Raw genomic sequence first — 24,836 nt, 5'->3', positions numbered from 1 at the left:
TCTGTGGTAACCATATTTTATTCTTAGATGAATACAGTATAATTCTTGTGATGTCAAATATCTGTGTACAGTTTGAATGTAACCTTCTTACTTAACCCACTTGTCATCGTGACTTCACTCTACCGTCTGCGTATATCTGCTGCAGTGTACCGATCCCTAGTATGGTTACACTCAATGAACCGAGGTGTTCACCATCCACGCTGTAGACAGGAACTTGTGAACTAACCAAATCTTGGCCTCTTTTTATCATTTCTTCATTTAGATTAACGTCTGCATGCCTAAACAAACATATTATAATGTTACAAGAAGCCATTATAAATTAGTTTAGGTTAACCCAGATAAGAACCTAAGTCACGTTCATTATCAAGAACACAGGCAAAAAAGGTAAAAATCTAATATTAATACAAAACTTTCATGTTTGGTTTTACTTTTTAGCGAGTTTTGGTTTTGAAAATCATTAAAAGTAGGAAGATTTGTGATTTAGACTAAGTGTGCAGTATTATCAACAGGGATGGTAATAAGTATTTTTTAAGAAGGCCTGCTGTGGTTTTACTTTCATTTTTAAAAAACTATGAACAGTATTAACAGTAAAAAAGTGTGGATAAACTTAATGTAAAATAAAACGATCAGTTTGAAACAAATTCCTAATTCACATACAGGCTTTTAGTAATAATGTTTGAATGAAAAATGTATAACTTCAATGGTTTAAACTTTTATAAATGTCACCATATGTTTATTTTCAATATTTTATTTTATTTTGACCCATCCAATAGATTTTCATAATAATATCAAAGCACTTTTTCCATTATGGCAGGGGATGTTCGATCTACAAATCTATACTTGTCAGTAAAAACAACCATTAAGTTTTTATATATTTCCAATTAAGATGTTTATTTTTTACCCAAATATGAGTGAAGGATGAGTGAGGAATTAAGTGAGTTTCCTTGTGGAGCTTTGTTACTTTACTTAGTAAGATCAGCTTTTTGTTAGCCAGGAGTCAGGACCAATTATTAAAAGCCTAATAATTAAGGACAGCTAGATTAACTGAATGAATGAATGATGAATGAATGAATTTATTCCACCACATATATACAATTACACAACCAAATATACAAAAAAAAAAGAAAAAGAGTTTTATGCAAAACTAAACTAATTAACTGTAACTAATTACCTATATACATGTGTCAAGGGTTGTTCCTAATCCAGTAAATATATTTAACAATCCAGATCAAGCTAATCATGTATTTTTATGTACCAAAATGGTTGTGAAAAAGCTGTCTTCCTTCACAATAAAATCCTTAATTGAGACCTTCATTAATCTGCTCACATTAGAACCCCAATTAGTCTAGAATGCAGAGATTTTACAGAGAGAAAAAAGCGGCCCTAAAACGTAACCTTGATGGACTCCTTGTATTCCCTACTCACCCCATTGTCTCCACCTCCGTGTCCGCAGTCAAGCTGCAAGGTTCGGCGCACACTGTGAACCTCAGTAGCTTGGGATCTCTGTCTTCCAGCATCGCCTTCAAGTGAGGTGCATTCTCATCATTCACTCTCAGTTCTGTAATACACAGTTTGTTTTATTTCCTCCTTTACCATTGCTAAAATCACTTGTGGTTTGACCATCAATGATTTATTTCATAACTAACAGTGTATTCAGGGTAAAAACGTATCACATAACTGGGTCTTAAAAGAACTCCTACTATCCGAATCAATTGAGACTGGACTACATTCAGATAGTCAAAGAATCAGATAGTTGGATTTTTAACTGTCCAATCAATTGGGACGAGATTCTATATGATATCTGATATGAAATATGATTTTCTGTTACTGCGAGAGATGATGACGATGTCCATAATAACACTGAAGATGTTAAAGATTTTGCCGTGAATGCAAAAACGATCACCATGTTTCCATGACCGCAGGAGACGATGATGTCTGCACGACTATGGAATGTATCTAAAATTTTTCTACGAGCACAAAAGATGGTGTTTCTGATGAGGATGTCTACACTATTGGGAGGGAGGTTTTGGTTTTGGCCACAAATAGCAGCTTCTGCCTTCTTTAATGATGTCCTAATACTGCAGTTTTTAGTTTTTTAATTATTTCTTTAAGTAATTCAAATTTTTGGTGATTCAAGTAGTAGGAGTTCTAATATAGGAACGGAGCATTGCTAATAGCCAACTGACTAAGGAAAGTTGAAGTTGACTATAAAAAAAAGGACTATGGACTAAGTAAGCCTCACTTATGGCATTAGATTCTTTAAGTTTTTTTCTCTTTTATTGACCACCATAAAACAATTATTTTTGTATCAAACCAGTCACAATGAAACTGGCGCATATAAACCAAAAATTTGTGTACTTCAATTTGTACTTTGATGAGAGTAGGATTGGTGAAATAATAGACACATATCCTAAAACCTAACTACTTAACTCCTTGTGATGACAATTTCATAGTACTCCACTCAACAACAGTACCTGGGGACCGAGCTTTGCTCGGGGAAAATCATTAGTCCACTCTGAAAGCAGTCTTAGTACTGTATTGGAGACATATAGATCCATTCCCAAACTCCACACGGCTCGCCTTTACTACGTCCTACACCATTTCCTACGTCATGGACCTGTTTCCCTCTATTTCCATAGCACTTAGGGATTGTAGATACCTTAATCTAATCGTTATTAACAGTTCCCACACTCCGGACAGCTCGTCTTTACTACGTCCTACACCATTTCCTACGTCATTGACCTGTTTCCCTCCCTTCCCAAAGCATTTCAGAATTGCAGATACCTTAATCTAATCGTCATAAACAGTTCCCACACTACGGACAGCTCGCCTTGACTACTTCCTTCGCCACTTCCTACGTCGCGGACCTGTTTTCCTCCCTTCCCATAGCATTTTAGGATTATAGATACCTTAATCTAATCGTCATAAACAGTTCCCACACTCCGGACAGCTCGCCTTTGACTACATCCTTCACCACTTCCTACGTCGCGGACCTGTTTTCCTCCTTTCCCATAGCATTTTAGGATTGTAGAAACCTTAATCTAATCGTCATAAACAGTTCCCACACTCCGGACAGCTCGCCTTGACTACTTCCTTCACCACTTCCTACGTCACGGACCTGTTTCCCTCCCTTCCCATAGTATTTTAGGATTGCCCATACCTTTATCTAATCGTCATAAACAGTTACCACACTCCGGACTACTCGCCTTGACTACTTCCTTCACCACTTCCTACGTCACGGACCTGTTTCCCTCCCTTCCCATAGCATTTTAGGATTGCCCATACCTTTATCTAATCGTCATAAACAGTTACCACACTCCGGACTACTCGCCTTGACTACTTCCTTCACCACTTCCTACGTCGCGGACCTGTTTCCCTCCCTTCCCATAGCATTTTAGGATTGCAGATAACCTGATCTTATCGTAATAAACAGTCCCCACACTCCGGACTGCTCGCCTTTACTACTTCCTTCATCACTTCCTACGTCACGGACCTGTTTCCCTCCCTTCCCATAGCTATTTAGGATTGCCCATACCCTTATCTAATCGTCATGAACAGTTCCCACGCTCCGGACTACTCGCCTTGACTACTTCCTTCACCACTTCCTACGTCACGGACCTGTTTCCCTCCCTTCCCATAGCATTTTAGGATTGCCCATACCCTTATCTAATCGTCATAAACAGTTCCCACACTCCGGACAGCTCGCCTTGACTACTTCCTTCACCACTTCCTACGTCACGGACCTGTTTCCCTCCCTTCCCATAGCATTTTAGGATTGCCCATACCCTTATCTAATCGTCATAAACAGATCCCAGACTTCTCACTGCTACCCTTGACTACAATGTATCGAGTAATCTTCAGTATAATCTTTGCTAAATGATGTTTTTCCTTTTGTACTGTATTTGTAATTTGCTAGTATACTGTGGGTAGTTGGCTTATTATGAACACATGCTACAACTTCAAGTCTTTTGTTTACTTTTTCCTTGTTATTTAATTCAGCCAACAAGGTTACCTAGCAACCCATAAGACTAATGTTAAAAAAATGTGATTTTCAGTTTAATTTTTCTACGTAATTAGATTTTTGTTGGCAGTTCTAACTGCAGTAAACTCGTTTTTAGGCTAGAATTAAACTATTTACAACATTTGAAGAAAATCGTCGGAACCGTTTTCGAGATCTTTGTGCAAGCAAGCATACATACATACATACATACAAGCAAACATTGCTCGTATTAGAGTATAGGATAACGATGTTTTTTTCCGGGAGTTTGTTAGTTTTTACAATGTTCACTAACAGCAAATGTAAAACTCAGAGTGCCACTTACTCTTACTGTGTTTGAACTTCATGACTTCACCCCTGGGAATACTGTCAGTCTCCAGATCTGGACCACAGTGACCTGAAAGCAACAATTACATTAAAATATTACATTTATCGCATCAAATGTTTAAAGAAGGAAACATATGATTGATATAATAATTATTTCTGCTGTGATGTGAATTTTTAGGTCCGCCATTGTCAAGAGTAGTCTTTGAAACGTCCCACAAATTTCTCTTAAAATTAAAAATCTCCCTAATTTTTTTACTGTTCAAAACCAATAGACGCCATGAACATCAGATGGTCTTCTCGTTTACTGTCTTCTCTGAATTCCCTACTTGAGAAGAACAGATTTTTTACAGCTGTATATCTTTACCCATAAAAATATAACAACCAGTGAGGACTTTAAACAGGGTTGTACCCTTTAAAGGAAAATAAACTAATCACATTATAAAATTCAAACTTGGTAAGAGTGTCAAATTTTCTTGCCATCATTAACGGCTACCACGACAATGCTGAGAGTAGCATACAGCTGGTGACCTATCAGCTTAGTGATAGGAGGAAGTCAAGCACACACAGTTGGAATCAGATTTAAACAAGCTCTCTTGCAAAGGGATCTCAATTAAAACTCAATTCATGGACAATCATCATAACATTGCATATACCAAAACAGCTAGCAATAGTAATTGACAAAATCACTCACCCAAAAGAGCGTACTCGATGTAAATATGAGTTGCATGATCAGGCACAACCCCACCGTCTCTATTCTTGAGGTACAAAGTTCCAATGGCAACTTCTAGCTGGTCCCTGAACTGAGAAACACTTTGTCAGAATGCATTTGAATTGTAAATTCTGTGCCAAAGTTAGAGTACAAAATCAACAGAGTCAACACAAATGAAAGTAAAAGTATGTTCCTGCTACTGAGGGCATTGAGGGATTACAAATTTATTCCATGAAAAATATATAATTTATTGTATTTTAACCATTTTACTTTTAATTAACTCAACAAAGACTTCACAGCAATTCCTACGATTGTTCTACGTCTTAATGTTTTAATATGATCCAAAACAGTAAATAGACAAATCTACACTGCAAAACATCTTTGTAGTGCCTCTTGAAAGACAACCTGATTCCCATTAACAGTATTGATCCATTTCACATCAAAGTAACAATCTCTACTTACTGGTGGGTCGCCAACACAGCACTCATGAAGAATGAATGAACAATTGACGGTTGCCATAGCCTGAAAGTAATGAGACAAGTGCATAAGTTTCATGGGAGCCAATATGTAAACATTACATTACAAACTAACACAATCTAGCTCACTGTTACCGACTGTTAGGCATATTTCTGTTGACCGATTGTTGGTATTTGTTCCAAATGTTAAGTTGTGTATTGTGTTTTGGTTTATTTGTGTTGAAATCACACAATCTCTGGGAAGTTCCACCTTTGGAGTTTCACGCGGAGTAGTCGCTCGAGTCAAACTGGCCTAGAGCTGCAAGTAACCTAAATCCGGCTCTGATTTAAGGATCAATATTTTTAAGTTGTGCTTTTGTGTTGTGTTTTGGTTTATTTCTGTGGGAATCACTTGAGGACATTGAAGGCAGTGCCTGATTTACCACTAGGCCAACTAAGCCACAGCATATTATACAAAAACATTTTTTTTAACATTGATTTTTTTTTTTTTTTTTATTTGTTGTGACTAGTAATGAATGATGATATCCTCTTGATCTTGAGAGATGTTCACAATCCCTCCTCAATCTCTGGGAGGTTCCACCTTTGGAGTTTCACAAGGATCAATTTGGCCTAGAGCCGCAAGTAACCTAAATTCGGCTCTGATTTAATGATAAATATTTTTCAAGCCCTGATGGATATGTGTGATCCTTAACGGAAGCCAAATCCCAAGTCATTAACTACAAAGCCAACTGCCAAGTCATATTAATTTCATTAATTCTATCATAAGTACTACAAAACCATAACTTTTAAGTTGTGAAGTCTCAAAAGCAACGTTAACTGACCCTGTCTGTTGCGTAGCGGCTAGGTAGGTCTTTCCCTCGGAGAAACACACTGCGTATGAAGCATCTGTTGGGCTGCTCCATGGCTTGCAGCATGTCCAGCGTGCCTTCAGCCACCTTCACAGGATGCCCTGAGGATCTTACCAGGTACAGGTCTATTGGCATCTCTACCTACAGACAAGGTCAACATTGTGAACGTGTTGAGTGTAATACAATCTGAGTAGGAATGTTCAAACCCTTAAAATTTGGAAAATAATTTTTGTTTTCCTGACAGCATTTAAATGGTTTTTCAATACATAAAACTTCATGATGCTCACAATTTATTGCTGATTGTATACATTGTTTTTTTTTTAATTGGTTATTTTTCTCGAGCATTTAAAATATACTCGTAAGAGGTTTTTCTGTTCCCTGTTTCTTACGTAGCTAATCTCTTACACACCTTGCTAAAATTTAAAAAAATATTTTATACAACAACTTTCAAAACAGTTATTCCTTCTATTATCATGACATACCTTATTTAGGTAGTGCTTGATCTCAGAGCTGAGGGGGCCGAAGTACATCACGTTGGTGTAGAAGAGAGCCCGTTCCGCTGGCAGTGGCGCTGTCCTCTGATCTAACCCGACGAAACTCCACTCTACATACACCTTGGGCTCTGGCTGTATGCTTCTGTATGTTATAAAACAGAAACATTAATTTAACCATACAAATCACTTTTATAGTTACACTGGAGATAGATGTACACAAGATATATATTTTATTTATAGGTTTAAGGTGTGTTCCTTTTACTGACGATAAAGGTACGTTGTCTTTTTTTAGACAATTAATAGAGTTACTGGTAGTTTTGTAGACCATTTTAAAGTGACTCAAAAAAAAATGCACCAACTGAAACAATGAATCACTGAAACTCTAATAAAACATTCAGTTTGTAAATGTCATGAAAAATTTGTTCTAATCATGAAACATGGCTGCACAATTATAAAGTATTACAAAATGAATCTTGAAATTTGATTAATCTATGCATAAGCCGTGTTGTCATTCCATTAAAAGTGTAAATTACCATTTGCTAATCATGACCTTTCTAGCATCAAATAGTGTTTTGTTTGGCAAGGTTGCGTATTTTTTAGAAAGTTTTAAGTCAATAGTGAACAGTTTTAGTAGTGAATGATGCAGCCCATGACAGGGAAACTGCAGGAAGGCACCTGTTCTTGTTCCCAACCATTCAGCCAAACTGTAAACTGAAGTTTGCCCTACCCAGTAGAGCGTGGGACTTCAGTCACTGTGGTCCTCAGGTTCAAATCTCACCATTCACCAACAGATTGCAGCTATTTATTACGACACAACCCTCTACACACAGCCCAAAGTAATGTGTACAATGGTTCGAAATAGCCTAGTGTTTTAGGGTGTAAGGGAAAATTAAAAAATATATAAATCTCCATAGCTACTTTAACTTACGACAGATACTCCATCATCCTATTGTCAATGTCCAAGTCGAACATGCAGATCTCCAATTTACAGTTGAGTGATTGTCTGTCGTCTGCCGGCTCCATTACTTCCACTTCTGTCGTATACTTCTTCTTCTGCATCAGCACCGTTTCAAAATCGTGTTTTGAGACGATCACCAAGTTTGCCCGCTGGGCCGGATCGTTTATGTCCACCGTCTTCACACAATGTTCCGAGGGTGGTGGCGAAACATGGGAAACGTACGGTTGTCGTCCCTGATCAAAAAAACCACATAAGACATCTTCTCTATCTTGGTAGTTAAGAAGCGCTCTTTTTGCTCTGTCAGACTCACTGAGTGATAGTCTTTGTTTTTTTTCTCTGTCCGAGTGCAAATCGTAATTAACAACAGACATTTCGAGAGACAATGACTTCTGTTGACGTAACTTGTGTTTGCTGGCATACGATGGGTGCATTGACGGATCGGTCAGATTGATAACCTCTGGCTTTGGCTTTAACGATGCCATCTACAACCACATTCTTGTCTTACAATATAGTCCTACAGGTAATTTTATCTTCAAAAATAAAAGTTTGACTACTGTAAGAACTCTCAAATGAAGAAAACTGCTTTAAATTTAGAAAATTATCTGTATTATACTAATTTAATTTAGGATTGTATGGGTTTAAGCGTTCCTCCTCCAATACAGGGTGACACAATGGAACCGGACGTTTTTTAAATAAGTAGTACACGGTAGTTAAAAGGAATAAAATGGTTTTAATAAGGTATATATTGAGGTAAACATTTGCCATTTGTTACAAAACAGTCATTTTTTGAAAATGACGTCATGCATATGGTGGTTATGTACTTCTCTACAAATGTTCATTCTGGTCTGAAAATCATCTGAAACTCGGGTCAGGAGGTCTTGTTCAATGCCATTGATATCTTCTGTGATTTCTAACTTCAAATCCTCTAGAGTGTGTGGTTTGTGAGCATAAACACGCTCCTTAAAATACCCCCAAAGGAAGTAATCACTAGTGGACAAGTCAGGGGGCCACGGTATGTCACCAAATCGAGAAATCGCCTTGTTAGGAAACATTTGCCTCAAGACTCATTGATTGGTCTGCAGTGTTGGCTGTAGCACCGTCCTGTTGAAAATAACCCGTTCTTCCTGCACTAACTGTATTTTATAAGGATGAAACTTAAGATCTTTCCAAAGAATTCCCCTTACCGATTCACAGTTCATGTTCAACTCTTGAGCATGTTTTCACGCAGACCTGCTTGGACTCCTTATCAATGCTGCTCTCACTCTAGCGATGTTTTCGGGTGTTCTAGAAGTTCTACCAAGGCCTGGTGGTTTCTTTCTAGTTATATTCCCAGTTGTTCGGAACCCAGAAACCCATCTTAATAGCGTATTTAGGCTTGGATAAGTTCCATGGCGTTCAATATTAATATGATGACGGAATTCCAGCTGGTTTTTGACGACGGATTCACCATTTTTGACAAAAGTATCGTATGCGAAAACGCTATGGTCTAGGGTCCATTGAGCCATTTCAAAAAAATGGCAAGCCTCACTGAAGGTAATGACATAACCTCAATCTTCCTACCACGTGCGACAACAATGGAACAGCTGTTTAAAAAACGTCCGGTTCCTTTGTGTCACCCTGTATTATAGGTACTGTTTTCATTATTCTCTAAGTTATTTTCATTTTCAATCCTCTACTTTGGAAGTGTTTCAACACTAGAAAATTTTATGACCAAACCTTTAAAATAATACATATAAAATCTAACATATTTACGTAGCAGTTATAGCAATATTTTGGCTTTTACTTAGAAAAATCAAAAAACATGCATTGAATTTTACTGCAGACGCAAAATGCAAATATAAATGTTTTATAAGTAGTTACCATTAAATATAAAGATTTATCAATCAATATAAGCTACAATAGTTTTCTACAATACATGCAAAACTCAAATAAAAGACATAACTCAAAGCGGTACCCTTTAATCAGAAGAGGCAATATAGTTAAAAACTTATAGATATTGATACATACATTATGTGTGAAAAATACAGAACAATACTTTATTCAGAATTTCCACAAACAATATTATAACAAAAAAACTGGAAATATAGAGTTGACATTGTTATGTCAAAAATAAGAAGCACATTCCCTGCTTGGCTGAGACGGGAGTTCAATGAATGCCTTGAGTAATGGAAAACCTTCCCCCCCCCCTTGCATTAAAATGGGGGAAATATACTAAACCAACCCTTAATTTTTACCAGAGTATCTTTTTATCTGAATTAAAAATCTTACCATAGCCTAGGCTTAACACAATTTCCCTTTAACTGTGTTATAACACAATACCGAGAGTTGCGTGCAAAAATGTTCATTGAAGTAACAATCTGAAAGAAGCAGGTTGTGCCAAAGATAAATGCCAATATTTTTGTGTGGATAAAAGTAACATGCTTTATAATTTATTGTGTTTTTACCTGAGTGAAATAGCAATTGTTCTTTTGATGATTTTTTACTTGCTAATGATCTATTTTAATCTTCTTAAAAGTCATCCTAGAAATAAAACGTTATCAAGATGTTGCATTCATATTTTTATTCAGTAAAAACAAGCATCTTAATGCTATAAAAAAATTAGTAGTCATTTCACAAAATTTTTCAGATAGAGCAAGCATAAACAATGTGACTAGAATATTATTTATCTTAGTACCCACATAAGGTAAATTTGTAAAAATTAAATATACTCTATTATTATTCTTAAAAAAACTGGGAAGTGGGTGTTCACAGTATGAAGGTTATAGTTTCTGAGATTTCATGCGAGTATCTAAGCTCAATATCTTGTTCCAAGTTTCCTATGTTTTTGAATAATTGAGAAGACATAGAGCCTGAAAATATAGAGAATTTGATCTGTGGAATATGGTTTTCTACCTTATATTAACTATATGGTTTTCATTATCTTATAAACTAAACAGAGAAATTTATGTTGGCTGCTAATCAAGACAAAGATATTGAGCGGAAAAGCAAGAGCTTCAAAAGTGGACACATCTCCTTGCCTATAAAAATGATTCCAAATTTCTATTTGAGAATGAATTTTGATTAATTCTTCATGTGGAGATGACTAGAATAGACTCTAAAACCAAAAAAGCAATATTAAACCTCAGTTTTTTTCTCTTACTAGGATCAGTGCTACAAACCTCATCTTCTTTGGCTGGCAGTGATGATAAAGTAAGAGTCGAGGATCGCAACGGAGGTCTAGCTCGCCTTCGAAGCAATCTTTTTGCATTAGCCAGAGGAACAAGTGATGATAACCCATCACTTGAGATTTCCGACTGTGCAACAGAAGTCGTTGAAGGACTCTCATTTACCACTACCTTCCCCAACTGAGGTTTTGATGTATCTTTTTCCAAACTCTCAGAATGTTGAAATTCCGACTCAATTTCTTCCAACATTGTGCTAAGTTCATAAAGGGATTCTAACTTTGTCAATTCCATATTTCCAAACTCGGTATTTGACTTTTCTTCGGTTCTATCCGTTTTTTCTAGTTGTGAATTTTTATTTACAACACTAATTTCCTCTGGGGCTTGAAGTTTTATATCTTGGTTCCCTTCTTTTGGTCCAAATAAAGATTTTTCTTCTTTCACCATTTTCTCTTCCATTACCTTTTTGGGTAGTTCCCTATAACATGGGAAAAGAGGGTTACATGGTCTAGCTTTATAAAGAAGGGAAAATGCATTACATTAATTATAATAGATTAAGAACCATAGGTAATTTTTACAAATAAAAATATGTTTAATCTTAATCACATTTGTTTTGGAATGTCATTATACACAAACAGAGGTTATATCAAAAACACAATAAAAACCAAAGTAAGGTCTTCAAAAATACACTAATTATTCACAAATCTTTGACTAGTCGTAGATATTGCCAAAACTAGAAATTTGTTTATAAATAAAAATAAATAAATATTTTAAACTCTCTATTGGTAGCATTAATGGTTTTTAAACAACATTTTAGCGCACAATAGGTTGTTGCCTACTATTATAAAAATCATTAATATCTGCAAATATAATGCATATTAAGAAAAACTTTTTGTTTACTGTTTGCGCCACTTGAATTGGGCTTGATACTTTACCAATATTTTTGCTGTGAATTATAAATTATAATCATACCTTTATCTCTACACTAAAAAATCATAAAACTGTATTAATCAGGTGATACAACAACCTACTTACATTTCAATGTTTTCCGTTTGTTTTTCTTCTTTCTTTGAATTTGAAATCACTGATTTTGCATCAGGCCACTTTTGTTTTCTTCTTTCCTTTTTGTCCTCGTGTGAAAAATGCATGAAAATACAACAAACCAAACTAAAGCCATCACACAAGTTCAGCTTTCGATAATGTGAGTAACTGCAGTGAACATGCTTGTATAACTGTATTATAAAAACATTGTGTTTGCTGTTGTTAATAGATCAAGGAATGTTCAATATAATTAGAAGAAAAAAATCTGTCTAGGGGTGATTAGTGTAAAAAAAAGATTTACCTTTGGATCTTAAACATAAACATACACAGTTTAGACCCTTTGATCGCCATGAGACAAATATTGGTTCTTAACAAACGTAACAGCAACATCAGTACACAATATCATAAATACGGGAAATAGCTTAAGGATGTGCCTAACAAGACTGAATTACATATACTCCCAACTCAGCCAACTTAATAAACTTCTTAATATCTGTTAAACTAGCAAGCTAAAAGAGCAATCCCCAGATTTTAATAGGTATATTGACATTAATATGGTTTTTAATGCTATATAAGACAAAAATACATCTAAAATAACTCTCACAGTGAAAGTATCTCCTCGTAGTATGCAGGTGGCCATCATTTTAATTTTTTAAACTAAAATTACTCAAAAATGGCTGTTTTGTGGCTTTTAGAATAAAATAAATGTTTGCGTTTGCAAATATTGCTATGCAATTTCGTAATGCAAATTTTGTACTCTCTACTTAAGTTTTTATATTCCTTGGTTTCACTTTGGCCAACAATGTAATTGAATTGAAATGAATTAATTGAATTGAATTGTACTTAGTTTACAGTCTGTTTTATTGGCTCTCAGTCCTTCAGTTCGCGTCTGACGACCAAGTCTAGCAGACAGAGAGTGTTTTGTTTACGTTATTCGGTTATTCGTTATTATTAGTGAGCTGTGACAAGCAAAATGCAGCATTTTATGCTTTCGCGTACCGTATTTGAATATTGACAATGTGTAGCACGAATATGAAAAAAACCGGTAAGGATAAATAAACAAAAACAAATGACGTCACTGGCCCAATGTCTATACTAATAGCCGTAACAACTGTTTTGGAAGTTTTTTGATGGTTCCATTTCAATTTAAATATTAATAAAAACGTTTTTAACATCAGGCCAGTGACATAATTTTGTTTATGTTTATGACCCATACCATTTCTGTTATAATATTTGTGCTATGTGGGTGCCTATACAATTTTGCTAGCCGGTTAATTTTTATTCACTATAGTGGGGTCGCCAGCTAAATTCTCCTCTTTTTTACAAATTACCATATGACAACCATATATATTTATATTACTGTAGTTGCGTACATACTACTTTGTGAAATAGCATTTATACCTATTTTACGTTAAGATCAGATACCATATAAAACATATCTGGTCACTATTTTTATATTCTTCTAAAAAAGAAACTTCGGCAGACCAAGGTTTAAACTTATTTTTGAAAAGAAGTTCACCTTTTTTAATGCATGCTGAATGACAATTTAAGGAAATAAGTATAAAAAATTATAACTGTTTTAAATGTAATTTGATCTATACAGTACACCTTGCAATATTGAATGTGGCTTCAAAAAAAAGCATTTGTTAAAATATCTGTTAAACTTTTTTTTCAACAATACTAAACCTATAATGTTTGTTTTTTCTTATTTTATTTTTTTTATTTTTTATTTATTCTCTCAACGGTAACACCATTTTTACATTGGAATATACATTAAATAGGATTAATCACTTTATAAACATAGCATAATTGGTAATAAATATGAGCAATAATAAGAATAAAGTAGAAAGCAGACATGAAATGCAAAAGACATTAAGAACAATTCGATTAGTGCTGTAATTATGAATTATTGTATTAAATAAGTATACTAATTTAATTTTGATGCATAATGCAATAAGGTAGATCAATGCAAGAAAACTAACTATAACTATAATTGTTTTTAACTTTAAATCATAAATTGTATATTATGGTGTAGGCTACCTTTATAAGTATTACAGAATGTATCAACGCAACTTACCCTTGATGAATAAGACGGCACTGGGGACGCCTGAAATAAATTTATTTAACACTTCATTTAGTTTGAACATTACTGTATTGTAAATTTTGCTTATAAACAGTAACTTTATTTTTTAATGAAACAGCCTCTCTCATAATTATAAGAACTTTCTAATAACCTTTGGTCTAAGAGAAAAAAGTCTCTCTTATTGTGTTAAGTGAGAAACTTAAGGACAAAATTCTCTATTAGATTCTATTTTTTTTTTCAAAATAAACTTATCACACACTTTTTTAAAAATTTTTATATTTCGGCATTAGCCTTCTTCAGGAACAAACACAATAACAAATAGAAGTGTTTACCACTCTGAATCATATGGTTTTAGCAAAAATCTTTTTTTTTTTTTTTGTTAAAACCATATGATTCAGAGTGGTAAACACGGTATTTACTCAGGGGAGGTACAGAAGAGCCTACGATGACAGCTGTGGACTTCTTATTAGCTGAAGGAACCCCATTACTGTAACAATACGGCCTGTGGCCATCGGCCTCGGTGGTCTAGTGGTCAGCGTACCGCGCCGATATGCAGAAGGTCGCGGGTTCGAATCCCGCTGGTTGCATAGACTTTTTGTCCAAGATTTTTTCATTATCAGCAAGTTTGGTTGGTTTGGTTTGGTTATGACAGTTTAATTTTATTATTAAGTCATTACACAATTTTAATTGAGCAATTTCTAGTTTTATTTAATAAACAGATTATTTTTTATTTCTAAACTTTTGTTATATTATTTCATTATCAGCAAGTTTGGTTAGTTCGGTTAGGTTATGATAGTTAAATTTTATAATTAAAAAATTATAAAATTGAATTTGAGGCTTTTATTATTTTATTTTATGAACAGAACGACAGAACTATTTTTGCGATTAGTAAACCTTCATTGCCAAAGTGCTCTCTACTACAGCGCTGTTCTCGGTGGAATTTTGAACTAATGCCTCATTCGTACCTCCCCTAAGTCAGACCCGGTAAACACTTCTATTTGTTATTGTGTTTGTTCCTGAAGAAGGCTAATGCCGAAATATAGAAATTTTTAAAAAAGTGTGTGATAAGTTTATTTTGAAAATGATTAAGCCGTTTGGCAATATTATGAAGAAAAAACTAAGATTCTAAAAGATTTTTCAATATAGGTTAACACAGTTTCAAGTTTATTCTAGCATTGAATTTGGTAGATAACTATCTATATAATAGACCAGCTGTAGTCAGTATTACCCAAAATGAACATATTTGAAAGAGCCTCCTACATATTGTGATACAGTACAGCCCCTCTAATCTGACTTCATAGGGCCAAGGCTATGGTCTGTACAGTGAAAAGGTCGCATTATCCAAGGAGCATATTAATAATTAAATAACCAAACTAATTGATCACTGACATTTATTGATCACACACGATCGCAGAAAGCTATGATAATGTTTCCATGACTGTGCGATACGTTCAATATTTTGACAGGATTGTGGGAGAATACGATAATGTCTCCTTTACTGCAGGAGATATTCAGGAGTTGGCCGCAGACCACAAACAACGATAGTTCCGGCAATTGGTGGAGACACTCATAATGCCCCTGTGAGTTCAGGAGATATTTAATATTTTGCCGTAATCGCCGAAGACGATGATGTTTTTTCTCTGACCGTGGGATTTGTCTAGGATTTTCCTCGATCGCAAAAACCAATGGCGATGTTTCTGTGATCACGGAAACGATGATGATGTTTCCGTGGTCGCAGGTGGTCAACAAGATTTTTTCTGATTTTTAGGAGACGGTGATAATATCCACACAACGATCACGAAAAGTCACAATTTTACCACGATATCAATGTCACTGATAGGCGATAGCACGGTCAGATCAAGCAGTGGGACTAGACGAGGACAGATTAGTGGGGACTGTGCATATCTTTTCTTTAAGTTTTTCATACAATGATAACTAATGGGGACATCAAAGATGCTACAGCTTGGGATAAGTTTAACTTTAAGTTTGGTATGGTTAAAAGTTGGTAGGCCTATCCAAGAAAAACTCTGTATTTTTCACCAACACACTTTTTCTACTTTCTTCTTAATTGTAGAACTGCGCTACAACTTTAACACAGGATTTAAACGTCTATTTCATTGAATTGTACTATATCTTAAGTCTAAGATTTTATGTTAACCAAATTATCATGCTATCATGCTCGTAAACACTACATTTCAGAACTAGTGGCGTAATATACTACTACAGTATAAGTGCGTCATCTAAACGCCTTGAAGTAGATATTTTTTTATATTCCTATATCACCAAAACAATGATTTAATGTGAGAGGAGTACATACCTGTTGAGCAGTGAACGTAGTATGTATCGTTTGCCCAGTGGACACTTCCTTTGCGTACTCGGGCTCCAAATGTTCCTCCGCATGATGGCAGTGTTCTCTCGTGATTATCTCTGTCCGCAGAGCAGAACACTGTGAGAAATGTTTTGATTTTAATAATTGTAGGGTAAATACAGTAAACATTAACAGTGTTATGATTGTAGTTTACACAACGATTGCTTAAAGATAGTCTTTAAAACACAAGTAGAAAGTTTAAGGTACCTTTAAAAGTTCTACGAGTGTCATTAAGGCTAATTATGTGAGTTGCGTACACTACTTTACCTACAACCGTTTTTTAATTCCTAATAATCCCTACTCATAAGAGAGGTTTTTGTTTATAACCTCTCATTGCCGCTGATTGTGGATAATTTGCCGCTGGCTAGCGGCTATCTTGGATAATTTCAAACATCTGCTGGGGAGTTATTATTGCCAAAAATACTTTTTTTTAAACACCAAAGTAATTGTAATTTGAATATCGAGTGAAATGTGAGATTAGAAATATTATTTGTAGTTTTGAATTGTTCTCCAGGGAAGCTAATGGCCACCTTGGATTTGCCCACCACAAGAGCAATGTTAATATTTTGTAATTTCAAACAGTTAATGCTCCTAATTTGGTTACACATGGATCCCGATAGGTTGTAGTTCAAACGCTTCAACCTTTAGAAATCAAGCACTGTAAACACTAACACTGTAACACAAAAAATAGGTGGTAAATGGTGATTGATTTTGAGTATACTGACTAATTAATTATCACTATACCATTGAAAGGCATTGAGTCTTCAAATAAGCATGAGACTTAAACTCAAAATCAATAATGTTTTCAGAATTAATTAAATTTTTAAAAATTACATGTTTATTGTGCTCCTCCGCAATAGGCCTCACTTCCCTTAGTTCCCGTAAAGCTTGGTTCAGCTCGTCTTCCAAAATCTGATTCTGTCTCTTCAGAGCTTCATCCTGAAATTTATCACAGGTTATTAACAAAATGTAATACTCATTTGAACCCAATGTGTGCGGTTGTTTAAAATTTATTTATATCTGGGAGTGACAATAACAAGTGAAAGCAGACAAGACGACGAAATCCAATGTAGATTAACAGCAGCTCAACGGTGCTATTGGAGTCTAACAAAACTATTTAGAAGTAGACTCCTGACCAGAAGAACTAAAATAAAGATGTATAAAGTAATAATACAACCAGTTCTACTATATGGAGCAGAAGTCTGGACACTTACAAAGCAAAATGAAAAGAAATTGATAGTTTTTGAAAATAAAATCTTACGTAGAGTGTTTGGTCCTATTAATGACAATGGTGAATGGCGGATAAGGAAGAACCAAGAATTAAGAGAACTTTATAATGACCCAGATATCATAGCAATGGTAAAGAGAAGAAGATTACGATGGCTAGGACATGTATATAGAAGAGATGATAACAGTATGATTAAGAAGGTATGGATGGGGCAACCAGAAGGACGACGGCCGCTGGGACGGCCCAGATTAAGATGGAATGACCTTAAGTGAGGCAGGACCTCAGGAGGTTAGGAGCAAGTTTGGAGGCAGCAGAAGATAGGCAGCAGTGGAGGAGCATTGTTGGCGAGGCCAAAAATCACTTGGGATTTGTGTGGCCACAGGAGTAAGTAAGTAAGTATATCTATTGTGAACTAAGCCTACATGTTGGTCAAATTCAACTACTGTATAGTACATTCAGTGAACTATGCTAACTCAAATTTAGTTTGCCTGGGGTATAGTTCGAATTATTGAGATTTTTTTTATAAAATTTCACTTGAATGTTATAGAGGTACATAATTTTTACTTTCTCTCCCATACATAGTATATGGAGAAAGTATAGTTCTCCTCATACTTTTTGAGTTTGAGTTTTGGGTGAAAACATACGTTTTCAAAGTGGTTTTTAAGTGATGTCTGAGTAAGTGTGTGTACAGAGCTACAGAGCATTAGGGTTCAAAAGTTACTGAAATTTTTTTTTATATCACCCATAACCGGTTACGCCCACCGCTCACCCTTCGTTTATTGATACCATTTATTTTTGTCTCTTTGGCTTATAAATTCTTGCTAAAAACTCTTCAAAGTATTTTTTTAATTTATTTAGATTTGTCTTCTAATAATGAATAGTCTACTATTTTTCAACGTCAATGGTAAACTCAAAAGTTACATAAACAAATTACGTACCCCGCCTCGTTCTTGCAACTGCTTCTTAAGCCGTTCATTCTCCCACAGAGCTTGCTCAAGCTGTTTGGTCAGAGCTATGTATCTGTCACTGTCAATCGTCTTCTTAGAATGGACCTGTACAGGCAAAAAATGTGTGACTTTGGGCTTAGCTAACAAGCTGTATAACTGTATAAGCTATATACAGTGATGATTGAAATCTTCCTTTGTCATCTTTTGTCAGATTTAAATTACAAAATCTTTAAGCTCACAACACCTTAGGTGATAAATCCAATCAATGTTGTTGACAAAAAGTATTAACAACACCTTAGTTGGTAACGTTGTTGACAAAAGTATTAAATCCTGGATTTTAAAACTATACAAAATTAAATAACTTGTTTTATTGATTGATACAATAATTTGATGTAGTAGGCTAGGTGATATATTTCTCTAACACTTGGTTGTAATTTTAAATGATCATTAATTCATTAAAATCGTTAATTAAATCTAGAATTTTAACTAATATAATTTGAATTTGCATAAAGACGTTTACAAAGATATTACAAAAAATATATATTCAATAACAAACTATGAAATAATATAAAATTGTTTTAGCATAATAAAAATCGACCAAATAAAACAACCAAACTACTGTGTTCAGCCAGAAAACAGAATAGGCCTACATAGGCTGCAAAATAATTCACATTCATTACAGTTAAGAAACTTATAGACAACATTTTTCTCTGGAATTGGCTAATTTTATTGTTTTTTTTTTTTCAAATGGAAAGAGAGGTACCACCCATCTATACAATCAATAAGATAACGGATCCAACAGACAAATTGAAGAAGGGCAGTTGTAATTAAAAATCTCATTGAATTTAATTAATTTAAGAAACAATGTTTAATTTTTTGTTATAAAGTATCCTTGTAATCCTTACTAGCTAGTTTTACCTTATTTACCCTAATTACTTTTCTGAACAACAAAAAACAAGGATTATTCTCTATTGTCTAATAAATTTAGAATTTGGTTTAAAAGGGTTCCAACGGGTTGGGTTGGTGCTGTAAAATATTTCAAACTGAAAAACCCTGAACTTAAGATATTTTTTTCTAAAAATATAGGCCTAACAATCATTTTTGTTAACAACACTAAAAGTTAATAACCATGACCATAAGCTGGAGTTGGAGGTTAATAACCATTAAATTGTCTATTTTTGTCTGCCATGGCAACAACTACTAGATGTTTTCATACAATTTTAAGGTGACTAAACTAACAAAAGTAAACCTATCAAGATTTAAAACTTATTTAGGGACAAGAAGGAATTAACAATATAGTAACATTCAAACATTGTGTTGACTCAAGATAGGTCCAGCCACAGAAAAGTAAGGTACAGAGGAAACATTCAATGGTACACTTATGTGGTGTCTATCACTAAAGCTGGTGTCTGGGACAAAGTCCAAAACCACCTCCTTGCCATCATATACTACAACGCTCACGGTGGAGGAAGACACTGTGCGATAGGAATTTCCGCACAGTGCTTGGACTCTTCCTTGCTCGTACTAGGTATATTTCCGGCACAACATACCAGAGCTGAAAGCGCACGGTCGTCCCTTAACGTGTTTCCTCTGTACCTTTCTTCTCTGTGGTCCAGCCAATTGCAGAGGTTCTTCAATCTAGCGGTTATCACAAACGATAACAAAATATTTTAGAGTTTATTGTTAGATTTAAATAGGTAATTTAATTGAAAACAAACAGATTTACTGACCATGGTGAAATGTGTGTGGTAACTGGGAATTTATTCTGGGGCGAAAACCATGAATAATACAAACTAATTTTACTTGACTTGCTAATTATTGTTGCCACAGAAACTGATTGGTTTTGTGCTTCTAGACCAAAAACTTGACAAGTAAAAATGTTGTATTCCCCACAAAAAATAAATAAATAATCCATCACTCCAGTAGACTCCCTCTTATCCGGAAACCTTTTAACCGGACATCGGTTTAACTGGACTACACTTGACGGAAACGTCATCTCTTTAACCGGACAATTTTTATCAGCACATGGGTTTGATTTTATTTAATAGCTAAGCATTTTTTAACACATGGCTGAAAACAGAGAGGAAAAAAGTTATGAAGAAAACATTTTTGTGGATTTGACATGAACAAAAAATTGACTACAAAACCATTCAATTTAATCAAAACTTAAGAATTCTCTTTTGATTGTAAGTTGTTGATGTTTCCTGGCTTATTATGAATTAGCGAAAATGCGTATAACTTGTTACAAGGAACTAACAGAATACAAAATTATTTAACAAAAGATATACTGTACTGGTGGATTGAAAATCTATGTAATTAACTTCACTTACATTACTTGTAAGTTGTAATCTTGGTATTTCTAAAGATAAAATTAAAATAAAATTTCAAACTAAATAAAAAGTCTAAACTAAAACAGAATTAAAATGTTTACTGACTTACAGAATCTTCAGAGTGAACTGGAGTTGGTTTGTGCTGAAAACACAATGAAATAACTATGAAGTGGGTTTACAATTGACTTTTTTATTGGTACATTTACAGTTTTTTAGGAGGCAGTAATTACTGTATTTCTTGCAGTTACATTAAATATTGGCCTAAGTGTCAGACACAATATGTCAGTAAATATGTGCCTTAGAATGTTATTGATAAAAATCAGGTTGATAAACATATGTTGCAATACTCAACTTAGTATATAAATATCCAGGAACAATACGTTTTGCATCAAGCATTTAAACAAAAATGCAGACGTTTTTAGTAAGAGAAGCTAATAAAATGAAATTGTGATTCATTCAACTTTTAATGTTAGAATTTCATATAGGGCTGATCTAATGACCCTACATATAATCATCATTGGTCTGCATTTTCGTGAAATCATCACTGCACCACATAAGATTGGCATTTCTAATGTACCTGAAATTTGTTCGTTGACCTACAAGGGACTAACCGTTGCTAAAATATATACCAACCTATGAGCTTGAAAACATAGGATGTAAATGAAAGTTACAAAAAACTTATAAAATAAAATAGGCCTACTCTGGTGTATATCGCAAATAATGTAAAAATGTCATGTTACTATTTTTATGGGGATAATTTACATTTTCTTATCTTATTCAAACTTGTATCAGTAATTAGTTAACTGTACATTACTTACTGTAACTTCCACAGCTTCTTTGAACTGAAAAATAAAACACATTATTTTTTACAATCATTATTTACTAAAAATATTTTTATAGTAAATTGCTAAATCCTAACCGTATTTTTTTTTTTCAAAAATACCTATTGATTTGATAACTTCATTTTAATAAGTCTTAGGTATCAATTATTTGAGATGAGGACGCCACTTAGGTGTGTATTTCAACCCATGAGCAAAGTATGAGTGTAAAATGTTATGAGATTATCTATTTAGCTTTGTTAATGACTAAGATCAGCTGTTTTATCAGTCAGGATGATCAAGGACAGCTGGGTTCGGTTTTGAGCCCATCTAAATATATAATCAAAAATAAAGACTAAATTTTCCCTTGATAAACTGGCTACCTTTTGATTGTTAGACGGGACTGTAACCACTCAGCTACCCAGCCAGTATATCTACTACTACTTAGTAGTAACAATAAAAATTTGTAAATCAAGCAAAAACTTAAAATTAAGGAATTTTAATGCTCTGGGGAGCTATGAAAACAGAATATTGCTTCTCTTTTTGTCGGCTAAATAGAATTAAATATCGCTTGCTTGCCATACAATGGGGACTTAGAAGGCTTAGAACATTTTCTTTTCAGCCTAATATTATGTCCCAAATTTAATTTGATTCTATTCAGAGGATTTGGCATGATTGGACACATTTATAACAGTTGTAAATAGTCAAAACTCCAAATAAATGTTCGAAGGGAGTTTTAGAAAATGAGACATCAAAACCAAGGAACTCTGTGCATCAGATCCCCTTTTATATCCTTTTATTTTTAGAAAAAGATATTTTTGATTTGAAACTTTTTACAAAGTAGTCGCATAAATATTTAAAACAGTTACAGAAAAATGTAAAAATTTATATATTTTAATAGTAGTCAATACTTACACTGACGGTTGAACCTGGAAATTGCGACGACTGTGGAAAAAAGTTAAATTAATTTCAGTGAAAATTTAACAAAACATAAAATGCAAGGAAAGGATAGTATTTTCTTGGCCAAATATCAGTATTTCTTTGGTAAACTAAAAATATTTCTATACTAAAATTCATAATTAAATATATATTGAAATTATAAACAAATTAACATTTCATTACCCACCTTTCACTTTTTTTATTTAATTAATTCACCTAAATCTAAAAATTTTAGTGAGTCAAGTGGTAATTTATGCAATTAAATATTTTTATTTTAGCTATTTTTTGTTTTGTAAGTTTTTCTAATTGATACCAATGTTGATTCACACAATCATATGATGACTCAATTGCTTCCATTGAGAAATTACAATGATTGGTAAAAAAGAGCATATTCATTTCATCATATTCAATGATAAAAATGATTCCAAAAAGCATAAAATACTCAAACGTTTTTATACATTATTGTATCATATTATTATCAATTGAGATGTGGACGCCTAGGTGTGTATTTCAACAAAAATAAGAGTGAAGGATGAGGCCGGCCACACACAGAACCAGGCAAGGCAGGGCGCGACAGGGCACTTTGCCCCGGGGCGTCTTGTGTGACGGGAATTGCACGGGCGCTTATGGAGCTCCACACACAGGACCGGGCGAGGCAGGGCACGTCGAAAAGACGCCCCCAGGCGCCCTCATGGCAAAATGCGAAGGTCTCCAAAATTATGCCCCGAGGCAAGTCGCTGCCGGGCAGAACTTTCTGCGCATGCACAGTCATGTGATTTATTCCCTTACGGGCTAATTTTGATAAGGATTATTTTACAACTGATACAATTTACATACAAGACTGTAACAATTTATACGACCAAAGATTACACCCTTTAATAAGACTATACAGTGATGATGTTACTACAGTGGTTGAATAACTAATAATTTATCTTGGTATTGATAACTGAGGAAAGAGAGGGCCAACGTTCATATCTTAAGGGTTCAAAAACCACTCCTCTGGAGGTATGACTTTGGATTATGTTTTCTATTCTGCTCCCAAGTATAAAGTCAAATTTAAAAGTTGGCTAAATTGGCTCAAGGCTCAGGAATAAAAAATCCTATATTAATTTTCAGGTTTATGGGGGCTAAACTTTTTACTTGACGTGCCCTGCCTCATTCTGTGTGTGACAGCAACAAGACAGGGCTTAAGTCAGGCGTCTCGTCGTGTCCTGTCGCGCCCCGACCCGCCTGGTTCTGTGTGTGGCCGGCCTGAGTGTAGATTGATGTGAGATGATCTGTGTAGCTTTGTTACCGGCTAAGATCAGCTGTTTCATTAGCCAGGATCATTATTTATTAAAAGCCCAATAACCAAGGACAGTTTCAAACCATCAAAAAGCTAATGACTTTTCTCAGGATCGAACTGGCGACCTTTTGGTTACTATGTGAGCACTATAACCACTCAGCTACCCAAATACTATATTAAGACTATAAAGTATTAAGACCTTTATAAAATAGAGAAATAATTTTGTATAATAATAATAGTATTTATTTGTTTGAAATTAATAAATGTATTTATTTGAAGCAATGACTTTTAGTAAAAGATTGAACTTAACATAAGTTTACAAAGAGGAAAAACAAAAACACTTACTTTTGAATTTGTAATAGGTGGATGTTTCCGACACTGAAAAAGAGACAAATATTTTTAATGACGAGAGATTTTATCTAACAGTCCCAAGTTTATTTAAATTTAGATAAGATAGAAAAAATAATCAATATAATATATTAAGATTTTATATTATTTGTAAAAAAATCACCCTTACACTACAATAGTTTTGTAGGCCTTCTTGAGTTTGGAAAATCTCTGGCCCAAAGTTTTTGTACAAAAGGAAGTTTTCTATGTTTGAAATCAACGACCAAAAGGAAACTTTTCAGCTACCTCATTTAAAAGACTTATTTCCTCAACTTAAATACATCTGTTTGTGCAATGTGTTTCCAACTACAGAATATCCACTTACATTATCCATGTGCTCCTCTGCGATCGGCCTCAAAGCATGCAACTCCTGCAATGCTTTTTTCAGCTCTTCCTCCAATCTATGGTTAAGATTTCTCACAGCTTCATCCTGTAATACA

The 24,836-nt window shown here is 34.4% G+C and overlaps 1 protein-coding gene across 1 annotated transcript; it reads right to left on the bottom strand.

Annotated features, from left to right (window-relative positions):
* LOC128997381 (uncharacterized) lies at positions 1–23,496 on the bottom strand. The gene is made up of 16 exons (XM_054423017.1): positions 23,275–23,496; positions 22,701–22,730; positions 21,786–21,809; positions 21,077–21,109; positions 18,629–18,742; positions 17,297–17,401; positions 16,412–16,540; positions 14,089–14,118; positions 7,780–8,042; positions 6,840–6,993; positions 6,331–6,498; positions 5,496–5,555; positions 5,016–5,124; positions 4,323–4,394; positions 1,426–1,558; positions 1–278 (listed from the first exon to the last, which is right to left on the bottom strand). Exons 1-16 carry the CDS (start codon positions 23,494–23,496, stop codon positions 104–106), a joined length of 1,821 nt encoding a protein of 606 aa, XP_054278992.1. The 3' UTR covers positions 1–103.
* Positions 23,497–24,836: the final 1,340 nt, after the last annotated feature.

Source organism: Macrosteles quadrilineatus, unplaced genomic scaffold (assembly GCF_028750875.1).
Source record: "Macrosteles quadrilineatus isolate MER2022 unplaced genomic scaffold, UCM_ALF_1.0 Scaffold_6__1_contigs__length_79288215, whole genome shotgun sequence".
In the NCBI taxonomy this organism is placed as follows: Eukaryota; Metazoa; Arthropoda; class Insecta; order Hemiptera; family Cicadellidae; genus Macrosteles; species Macrosteles quadrilineatus.
The sequence above is the reverse complement of the archived record's forward strand: the minus strand, read 5'-3'. Positions and strand labels throughout refer to the sequence as shown.

Excerpts from the sequence above, each read along its gene's own strand:
- LOC128997381 (XM_054423017.1), bottom strand. The coding sequence starts at position 23,496 with ATGACTGTGCATGCGCAGAAAGTTCTGCCCGGCAGCGACTTGCCTCGG. Across the intron at positions 14,119-16,411 it reads CTACGTTCACTGCTCAACAG|GCGTCCCCAGTGCCGTCTTA; the intron begins GTATGTACTCCT and ends AATTTATTTCAG. Across the intron at positions 279-1,425 it reads ACGGAGGTGGAGACAATGGG|GCATGCAGACGTTAATCTAA; the intron begins GTGAGTAGGGAA and ends ATGTTTGTTTAG.